General features: G+C 54.5%; 1 protein-coding gene across 1 annotated transcript; it reads right to left on the reverse strand.

Annotated features, from left to right (window-relative positions):
- Positions 1-3,188: 3,188 nt before the first annotated feature.
- LOC120675776 (cytochrome P450 94C1-like) lies at positions 3,189-5,150 on the reverse strand. Its single transcript, XM_039956986.1, has one exon. The coding sequence runs from the start codon at positions 5,083-5,085 to the stop codon at positions 3,511-3,513; it is 1,575 nt and encodes a 524-aa protein (XP_039812920.1). The 5' UTR covers positions 5,086-5,150; the 3' UTR covers positions 3,189-3,510.
- Positions 5,151-10,152: the final 5,002 nt, after the last annotated feature.

The raw sequence follows: 10,152 nt of genomic DNA on the forward strand, positions 1-10,152 counted from the left end.
GAGCTTCTCCTCCAAGGAAGGGGGTCTCCACGTCCCCCGCACAAAGCTTATCGTCGCCGCTCCACACCAAGCCGGAGGGTCGAAGACGTGCCGGCGAGTCACCAAGATTCCAAGGATGGCCGGCACACCGAGATACACTTTGGTTCACTCAAGAACCAGCTCACAAGGTACACAACCTTGCCTTTCACTCACTATGGAGCTAACCTAGCACTACCTCTCTCAATTGTGTGCTAAGGACTAAGGATTTGAACACTTGAGCTTTTGGTTGGCTTGGAGATGTTTTTGGATGTGTGTGGGTCTTCTCTGAACTCCAGCAAACTTCAAATGACCGGAGGAACCCATATATATAGCCATCCAATTTGAACTAGCCGTTTAGAGCCGTTAATTCTTTTTCTGTGTAGGGCATCGGATCCGACCCCACAGTGATCTCCACGGTAGCCGTTACCTTGTGCAATTTTTGCTGACGTCATTTATCCGACATATTAGTCCGACGGCCTTCAAACCTTGTGTCGGATCATCCGGTGCTGAAGGTTTGATTTGAATTTCAGGACAACGTCTCTGATCATTGATCTGACCATTACTCCGACGCTCTAAATCTGTCACGTCGGATTATTCGATCCTGAAGCAAATTTTCCAACTCGAGAAACAGGCTTTCTGGTGAATAATCCGACCCTTAGTCCGACGATCCCATTTGCCTGCATCGGATCATCCGAGCCTAAAGGAAATTTCAGATTCTGGCAAACAAGCTCTTTGAAGGATGCTCCGAGCGTTGATCTGACTGTTCTTTCCCAGCGTCGGATATTCCGGCTTCTTTGGTCGGATAGTCCGACCTAGGGGGTGTTGGATTATCTGAGCTTACTCTGTTTTCTGTTTCATCCTTCATATGTCTAACTTGTTGCAGCGGTCATTTGAACATCTCTGCTTTTTCACTACGACTTGATATCTCTACGGTGGGTTGGACACCTCGTCTCGACGGTGCATTGGACGTCTCGGATATGGTTTGGACGTCATCCAAGAGAGCTAAAAAATCCTACAAATATGATCTCGCAAACTCGTTAGTCCTGTTGATTGCGTTGTCACTCGATCACCAAAATCACTCCAAATGGTCTAAATGGGGTCATATTCGTTACATAGTTTGGTCCGTAGTGTGGGGATAGATGTATACTCTCAGTGATGATGTTGTATGGACCGTCTTGGTTTTATTTCTTGTCGCGGAATAATGACTTTGCCGATCTGAAGCAGGGTGAGAACGACGAATATTTTTTTAGCACAAATGTCATTTTGTTAATGAGACGTGCACAATGACAAACCCAGGGTCTGAAGAACGCCACACATTGTACTTCTCTAAATGCAATGAAAATCAGTTTCTGTTCGATACTACCATGCTGTGCATGAGTGTTTGATTCGGTCGTTGAGGTGTCTTCTTCGGAGAGGTCCATGCCTCATCCATCCGTGGTACTCCGCCAGTCCTGATGGCGCGCGGCCTGGTTGGCAAGAGGTCCATGCGGAGAGCGAACAACACGCTGCCACGCTGGGACGGCAGCAGGACCATGGAGTCCTGCGGAGTGCGGACGGAGGATCCAACGCCGCCGCCCCCACGGCGCCCAGGCTACATGTGCCCTTTTTTTTTATAATACGCTTCTGTATTTCTTAGATAAGAATAACATCCGTGTACACATACGAATACAGAACCGTACGTATAGGATACAAAAGCAGCCGTATCAGCCAAACAACACAAAAGACCCTAAATAAAAGAGAAATTGCAATAAAGCCCCTGGATCCTTCGCGAGCTGCCAGCAATCGACTTCGTCGCCGCCGGTCATCACCGCCGGAGAAGAAGACGTGCGTCCCCACGAACTGGAGAAGCCCCTTCGCCCACAGGCTTTTCTTGGAGTCGCAGTAGAAGAAGCCATCGGCGTTTGCCCGTCGACCGGGGCTGCGCCCCAACTCCTGCAGCCCCTGGATCAGAGCTCGCCGTCGACGACATGCGTCGCCAAGGGAAGAAAGAGCTGGATCCAGCCTACCACCATTCGCCACCCCTACAGCTTGCTCCGCACCCTTGTCAAAGAAAAAGGCCAACACTAGCATCACCTGACCGAGATGATGAAGCACCGGCCCCGGACTCCTGTACATAGCTCCACGACCCCTCCGATGGCGCCGGAGTGGAACGCCACCGGGGCGAGGAAGAGGCCTGGAGACATTATTCCGCTGCGCCGCCATCGCCATCGTCTCGCCGACGCCGCTCGGAAAAGCCCATCGCAGAGGAGCTCCCTCCCGACAAACCCCAACCTCACATGAAGCAAACGAGCGGAAGGACTCACTCGGATGATTCTGGAGGAGCAAAATCCTCACCGCCGCGCCGCCATCGCCGACAAGCCACGGAAGGAACACGGACCGAGAAGGAGAGGACGCCGCCGCCGCCTTCAACCGCACACGAACAGGAGCAGCCGCACCTCTCCTCCGGCAAACTCTATGACCTAGACACAACCCTAGACCTATATGTACAACCGCACGATGATTTCCTGGCCGCCCTCTCTCTCCGACGCCAGACTGGCCGCCGGAGAGGACCGGCGAAATCGCCGCCGGAAGACGAAACCGCGCAGCTGTCGCTTTTTCCGCCTCCTCTTAACTGTAGCAAGGGAAAAAGAAGACTCGCAGTTCAACAGCACTTCAATTCAACCGGCTACATGTGCCCTTGTTCCTTCCTTCAGCGGCTGCGGCTCCGGGCTCCCGCCAAGAAGAATCCAGCGGGCAGCGGCATCTGTTTAGGCAGCCGTACGTGCGTGCGTGCAACACCCTGCCCCAGACCCCCTGCCCATCGCGTACCGCCGCCCCGCGCCCGGACCCTGCACCAAACACGTGGAGCATTTCCGCCTCTCTTTCCACGGAAAGGTGAGCTAGCGATCTCCAAATCCAAAGCATTGTTCCCTTTGGTTTTGGGCCACGAGGACGACCGCACTCCAACACCGGAGAATCTCTCCGTCCACCGCTATATTTTTCTTTGATTCCTCCCACCCTCCTTTCAGAAGCGGCGGCATCTGTTCCGTGTTTCCATTTATGCCTGCAATCTCTTTTCTGAACGAACAGTGATCGCCGGCGAAGTATGCAAAGCAGCTTCAGCCGCGGCGACGTCTCCTCCCTTGTCTGACCCAAAGTTCCAAATCCGATGAGGATCATGATGCGACCAATTCCGATCAATTCTAGGAATCTATTGCCATTACTACCAATCTACTAGTAGTAGCTCAAGTGGAGACGATGGAAGACTGACTAATCGTCTGCGGCTGCTCCGTGCGGCCGAGCGCCGGCGCACTCACATCACCGGCGGGGGCGAGTGGCCACGGAGTCATCGCTGACAATCGACAGGCACTGGATTACAGGCGCGTCACATAATCTAGCACCCCCCCCCCCCAATGCGATATTCCGTTTTGAATATGGGACGGGAAAGATGATGGCAGGCAAAGTTGAGGGGGGAGAATCGTGATGACACCAACAGTTTTTTATTCCGTTTCGTCAGATTGGCGGGCCGTCCCCGCTCTCACGTGCTCGCCGGCGCACTCGCACCGGTACCCCGCCCGCGAACGTGGCGGTCAGCCCCGGCGCGAACCTGGGCCGCCGGGAGCTCCGCTCGATCGCCTCGACGTCGAAGCTCCGGACCACGGCGACGATGACGGCCTTCATCTCCATGAGGGCCAGCTCCTTGCCGATGCACACGCGCGCGCCGCCCTGGAAGACGGGGTACCGGTACGGGCTCTCCGGGACGAACCGGCCGTCCCGGAGCCAGCGCTCGGGCCGGAACTCGCCGCAGTCGGGGCCCCACACGGACTCCATGCGGCCCATGGCGTAGGCGTGGTAGGTGACCCGGGTGCCCTTCGCCACGGCCGTGCCGTCCGGGAGCTTGTCGTCGCCGGCGGCGAACTTGGAGTCGAACTGCACCGGCGGGAACAGCCGCATGCTCTCGTACAGTGCCGCGTGCACGTAGTGCATGCCCTTGAGCTTGTGGAAGGTGGAGGCCGTGAGCCGGTCGGCGTCGCCGGCGACGCGGGCGACCTCGTCCCGGATGGCCGCGGCGACCTCCGGGTGATCGGAGAGGAGCAGGAAGAAGGCGGTTAGCGCCGAGGCGACGGTGTCGCGGCCGGCGAGCATGAAGCTGACGACGATGTCGCGGAGGTACTTGTCGTCGTTGATGGAACCCATGAAGCGCGACAGGAGGTCGCTGCCCGAGGCTACGCCGCCGAGCTTGCGGCGCTGCCGGATGACCTCCTCGGCGAGCCTGTCGACGAGGCGCACCGCGTCCCGGAGCTTCCTCTCGTCCCCCAAGCTGAAGAAGCGCTTGAGCCTCCAGATGATCTGCATGGGCACGGTGGCGCGCCTGGCGGAGAGCGTGGAGGCCACGTCGAACGCGTTCTCGAACGACGACACCGGCATCGACAGCTCGAGGCAGCCGGGGTCGAGCCCGAAAGAGATCTTGCATATGCAGTCGAAGGCGAAGCGGCGGAACACGTCCTGCAGATCGAGCACCCGGCCCCTGCCCTCCCGGGAGGCAGAGTCGAGCAGGGGGGCGAGCCGGCCCCGCAGCTCGGAGGCCACGACACGCACGGCGAAGGCGTGCAGCGCCGGCGAGGCGAGCTCGGCCGCGGCGAGCTTGCGCTGGAAGAGCCACGCGTCCCCGTCGACGTTGAAGATCCCGCGGCCGAGGAAGTCGGCGAGGATGGCCGAGAAGGGCGCGCCCTTGGGGTAGTTGTCAAAGCGGGCGCGCAGCATGTGGTCGACGGTGGCCGGGTTGGCGGTGAGCACGTTCCGGAGGACGTGGACGTGCACGGTCTGCGCCGGCGAGGCGCGCAGCAGGTGCGCGTACCAGTCGCAGAGGTTGTCGAACTCGCCGGCCCACGACGCCGTCAGGTAGGCCTCGCAGACGGGGCACGCGCACCACCACGGCGGGCGCAGCCGCAGCACGGCCAGGAGGGCGGCGAGCGCCACCGTGCACGCCGCGGACACGAAGAGCACGGCGGCCACCTGCGGCTGCACCGAGGCCGCAAGTGCCCTCGCGGATTCGTGCAACGCCAGCGCCCCGGGCTCGGCGGCCATGGGCTGTTGCTGCGTGTGCGCGGGTGCGGTGGGCGCGCGCGCGCGTTCATACGCGGGGGTGCGCGGTGTGAGAGCCGTGGCGTGGCGTTCCCGGGGAGGCCGTTTTATACTTCGGGATGCCTCGTGTTAAGGGATGGGTACAAACATGATGGGTGGATCGCGAGGGCTTTTTGTACTTCTTTGTTGCTGGTTTGACCCCATCCTCCCTCCCCGTTGCTTGCTTTCACGACGAGCCTTTCGTTCTCGGGCGGGCACGCTCGTTTTCTCCGCTCCTCTGTTCGCTCCATGTGTCGTGTTGGAGCCTTGGTACTTGGCGAGAGCATGTGCTTGATCGGCAGCTAAAACCGCATCCCTCTGGCAGTGCGTAAATGTGCTCGGGCCGTGGACCTCCCACCACCAACCGCTGGCCGCTTTTACCCCACCAAGTCTGTAAATTTTCTCGTGGCCGGTACCACTGTCCACAGAGGAGGCGAAGAGCAGATGAAACAGGAAACCTTTACACCTTCCAACTTTGGAGCCGGGGCAGGGGCTGTGACTCTGTGGACCGTGGCCTATGGCCCTATGGTCACCACAGGGCATTAAACAGTTACGGACGGTGGACCGGCGGCCGGGCTCCGGTCACAGTGCGACTGGTGTCCGATCCGACGCGCAGCAGGGCGTCACCGGCGAGCTGCAGTGTCAGCGTGCGTGCCACCGCGCCGGAGGCGAGAGAGTCTCCTGGCGCTAGCTTTGCCGCGGCCCGGTGAGCACGTGTCGATTTCAATGCACCCACGAGGCTGGAGCAGCGGCACACTAGGGGCTGGGGCCGACGGTCAGTCGTCAATGCACGGGACGCCAGCGCCGTACGTGGCAACCAATTCATCGCGTTGGTCCAGCCCCGCCCCCGATGCAGCGAGACGAGGATCCGGCCGGGCATGCAGGAGCAGCTAGCTGGTACGCCACGCGGGTGCAGGGACGCATCGCGAGCGGTAGACAGGGGTCTCCACGAGCCGCGCGGTGCGGAGCGCGGAGTCTTTCCATAAGTCGCTAGGTGTTATGAGTCTAAAACCCAAACAAAAGAGTCTAAAAGACTCTAAAAGGTACTAGTTTAAGTCTAAAGAATGAAAAAAACCTTCTTAAGAAGCTTTTTGGGTCTTTTAGACCCAGATTCCAGCCTACTCCTGCGAACCCCACCCCTCCCCACCACCACCGTCACCCGGTGACCCCCTGTTTCCCCCTTCCTCTGCGCCAACTCCCCGCTCGCTCGCGCCACCGACCGCCGCCCGCACCTGCGCAAGCCGCCCGCCGCCGACGCCGCCCGCACCCGCGCAAGGCCCCCGCCCGCGCAAGGTCTCGCCGCCGCCCACGAACCCTAGATCCACGCTGCCGGCCCCGCCCGTGCAAGGTCTTGGCGCCGCAGTCGCTACCGTCCGCGCAAGGCCTCGCCACCGCCCCCCTCCTGCTTCTCCTCCTCCTGGCGAACCGGTGGCCGCGGCGCGCGGGACGACCGCGGCACGCACGTCACTCGGCGGCTTTGGCAGCAGCTGTGGTAGCCTCCGCCTTGCGCTCCGCGTCGACCTTGGCGGCGATTGTGGAGGCCTCATGCTCGGCGGCCTCGAGCAGGAAGCGGCTGCGAGCCGAGCCCGTAGTGGCAGAGCAGGGGCGAGCGCATGCAGCAGTAGCGGTGAGCGGCGAGTGCCCACGACTCTATGCACCTTCCGTCTCATCGCCGACATGCCGAAGCGGGACCGCGACAGCGAGGGCCGGCGGTGCCCATCGTCATCGCGGCGGTGGCGCAGCCCGTCCCGTCCGATTCGGACTCTAGCGGCTCGCCACGCCGTAGGCGGAGCCGCCACAGCCACCGGAGGGACTCCCCGTCCTCATCCAGTGACGCGAACGGCAGCGGGAGCGAGGATTCTGTGTCGGACGCCGGGGGAGGAGTGGAAGCCGGAGGCGCCGGGACGTCACCGAGGAGCAGATCGTGGAGTACATTGCGAAGAAGGCGCATAAGAAGGTATTGGAATTGGGCGGTGGAGGTGGGGGGTATTTTTATACTTTGTTAACTTTATTAAATGTTCTTTAGTCCCTCTAGTCTCTGAAACCAAACAGTGTGAGGCTAAAAGTTTTAGATCAGGAACTTTTAGTAGTCCATGAACTTTTAGAAACCAAACAGGATCTTAAACGTCGACGACACAGCAGCTGGGATATGGACACTGTGCACGCTTGAACGTCGACGACGCGGCGGTCCGGTGAAGACGTGAAGTGGCAGGTGAGTTGTCGAGCTAGCCTGAATGCCTGATAAGAACTGACGTGGCCACTTAACAGCGTGACTCTGATCGCACTCTTAAACCTTGCACGGGGAAGGAAAGGTCACAGGCCGGCCACTTTGTTGCTCAGCTCCAACATGTAGGGGTGGTAAAAGACTTTAAATTTTGGTTTAGATTATCTAAGGGTCGAATTCTAAAAAATTCGAACTCTGATTTTAAATAATTTTGAGTTAAAAATATATAAGAGTCAAGTTGGATTGTGAGGAGACCACTATGTCGTGAACCACCCCTACCAACATCTGATCAATTACTCTCTCTCTCTTTTGAATAACCTGCATAGAAAAAGTTGCCTATATAATGCCATGCATCCGCTCGTATTCCCAAGAGGAATCAAACACTGATCGATCTAGCTAGCTAGGCGGCAAATTAGCTTAGCTTTAGCACATGCTTCCCGGCATCATGATATTTAATTAATTTTCTAACATTAGCGTTCCAGGATTCCAGCAGATGCTCAGAAGAGAGACAACGTGCAGGCGGCGCACGATCGATCTACTCTAGATGTATGTATGTATGTATGTATATATACTAATTACTATACACTGCATGTAGAGTGGCCGGCCAGTTTGGAACGTAAACAGGTGAACATGTCCACAAGATGGACAAGCGTACTGTCAACACGACGACATCCTATTGATTGTGTGGTATCACGAAATGTGAAGCCATCACATATCAGCTGGTCTCGTACTATCACGTAGTACAGCGTTACCGACAGACTGCATGCATATGAAAACACCAACACTGCAACAGCTCCAACGAATCTAATGAGCAAGCGAGATAGCTTATCTTGTCATCTTGATGCCTTACTTTAAATAGTTTGTGTGGTAGCAATGGTTTATACCATATCCAGGAGGACGAGATTCCCGTGCGCGCGTAGTCACGCAGACACGTATATATGTCGAGCTGGAGCAAGCCATGTGAGCATGCGCTACTGTTTAATCATGGCTCTGTTCAACCAACCGCTACAGAACAGGACACATCCTATTGATTGCCGTCGCGACGATGTATTCGTGACAACGTAACAGTCCATTAGATCTGAACGGCTTTGTTTATGGAGAACAGAAGGAAATAAAGTTACCTGACGTAAATATCTTACTGCAGATGTCGCTGCCCATTCTGAACTCAGAAACGGACAAACTTTGCTCCACCATACATTTTGCGTTTCTGTTTTAAATGTGTTTGTTGAATAATGGGCAAAGAGACATTCAAGTCCTTGGATTTGAGTACATATATGTTCGTGATCGTACCCTTTTATGTTCATTCCTCTTTAACCTTGAGCTCTCTACCTTGTGAAGCTTTCATTCCTCTTTAACCTTGAGCATGCATGCTCGTTTGGAGCAAATGTTCACCGCTTATTATCCAAAAACCGTGAGTACGTAGTACATACATATAATATAATCCCGCGAAAGAGGTGTCTCTCGGTCGGCTGCATATACCTTTGTAGCTTGGCTTGATCGTTGCAAAAAATACGCTCACGAGCCTGGCTCACCCAATGGATTGCGGTGCATTATATGCAGTATAAAATGGCCCCAAACGTCAGTACCACCGTAGCATATCCACAGAAAAGCGTCAACTGATAACAAACAGATCGAAACGCCACTGTACATCCTTAGCTTCATCTTATTAGCTAGTAGAAATTTAGCCCTTGTTTAGTTGCATCCAAAATTCCAAAACTTTACAAGATTCCCCATCACATCGAATCTTTGAACGCATACATGAAATATTAAATGTAGCTAAACAAAATAACTAATTACATGGTTTATCTGTAATTTGCGAGACGAATTTTTTGAGCCTAGTTAACCCATGATTGGATAATAATTACCAAATACAAACGAAAGTGCTACAGTGTCAAAATTTCAAAAGTTTTGGCAACTAAACAAGGGCTTAGCTTCATCTTGTTGAGGGAGTATTTGGATCCGGGGATTAATTTTTAGTCCAGATCACATTGGATATTTGGACGTTAAATAGAAGGACTAAACATGAGCTAATTTATTGCTTAAGCCGAAGCTAATTCATGAAACGAATCTATTATCTATAATACACCACATAAGCAAATCATAGACTTAGACTTGATGGATCCATCTCGCGAATTAGCCTCCGGTTATACAGTTAGGTTTATAATTAGCATATATTTAATACCTCTAATTATTGCCCAAACATCTGATTTGATGTGACAGGAACTAAAGTTTAACCCAGGGTATCCAAACACCTTAAGACAACTAAAAACACTCGTAAAAGAACCAAAGTAGCTATAAAAGTAAGCAATGTCGACACGTGTTAATTACTTTAGCGCTAATTCTATGAGGTTAGATACAAGTACGGGACACCGATATCTTTATCGAGACATCAATGATAGCAGTTATTGATATTAGTATAATATGTTATTTTATGACTGGCTTGGACGTATCTGCATAACACTATCATGCTAAGGACGCACAGTCCGTATTGTGTAGTCTTTGTCCACGATGCCATTCAATGCATGATTTATTTCTAGAATTTGATCCAGTAGTGTCTTTGAAAGATGTATGTATACAGATCGATCACATGCGTATATAGCAGCAAGGTTTTTTTTGAAGGGTCAACGGGGGGAGGAAATCATTCCATTATATTTGGCCCATGATGGCCGGATAGAAAAGTTTTACAAGTGTTTTGTAGCTTTACATTGCTAAAGAAAGAGCGTTGCACTAGTGGTCACTAACTCACATATCCTGCCGCGGGAGGCGACAGCTCCACGCTCTAGCATCAAGTTTACAATTCTGCAAAA

The sequence above is a fragment of the Panicum virgatum genome, chromosome 5N (genome assembly GCF_016808335.1).
Source record: "Panicum virgatum strain AP13 chromosome 5N, P.virgatum_v5, whole genome shotgun sequence".
Classification (NCBI taxonomy): Eukaryota; Viridiplantae; Streptophyta; class Magnoliopsida; order Poales; family Poaceae; genus Panicum; species Panicum virgatum.

Coding starts and splice junctions, on each gene's coding strand:
- LOC120675776 (XM_039956986.1), bottom strand. CDS start 5,085: ATGGCCGCCGAGCCCGGGGCGCTGGCGTTGCACGAATCCGCGAGGGCA.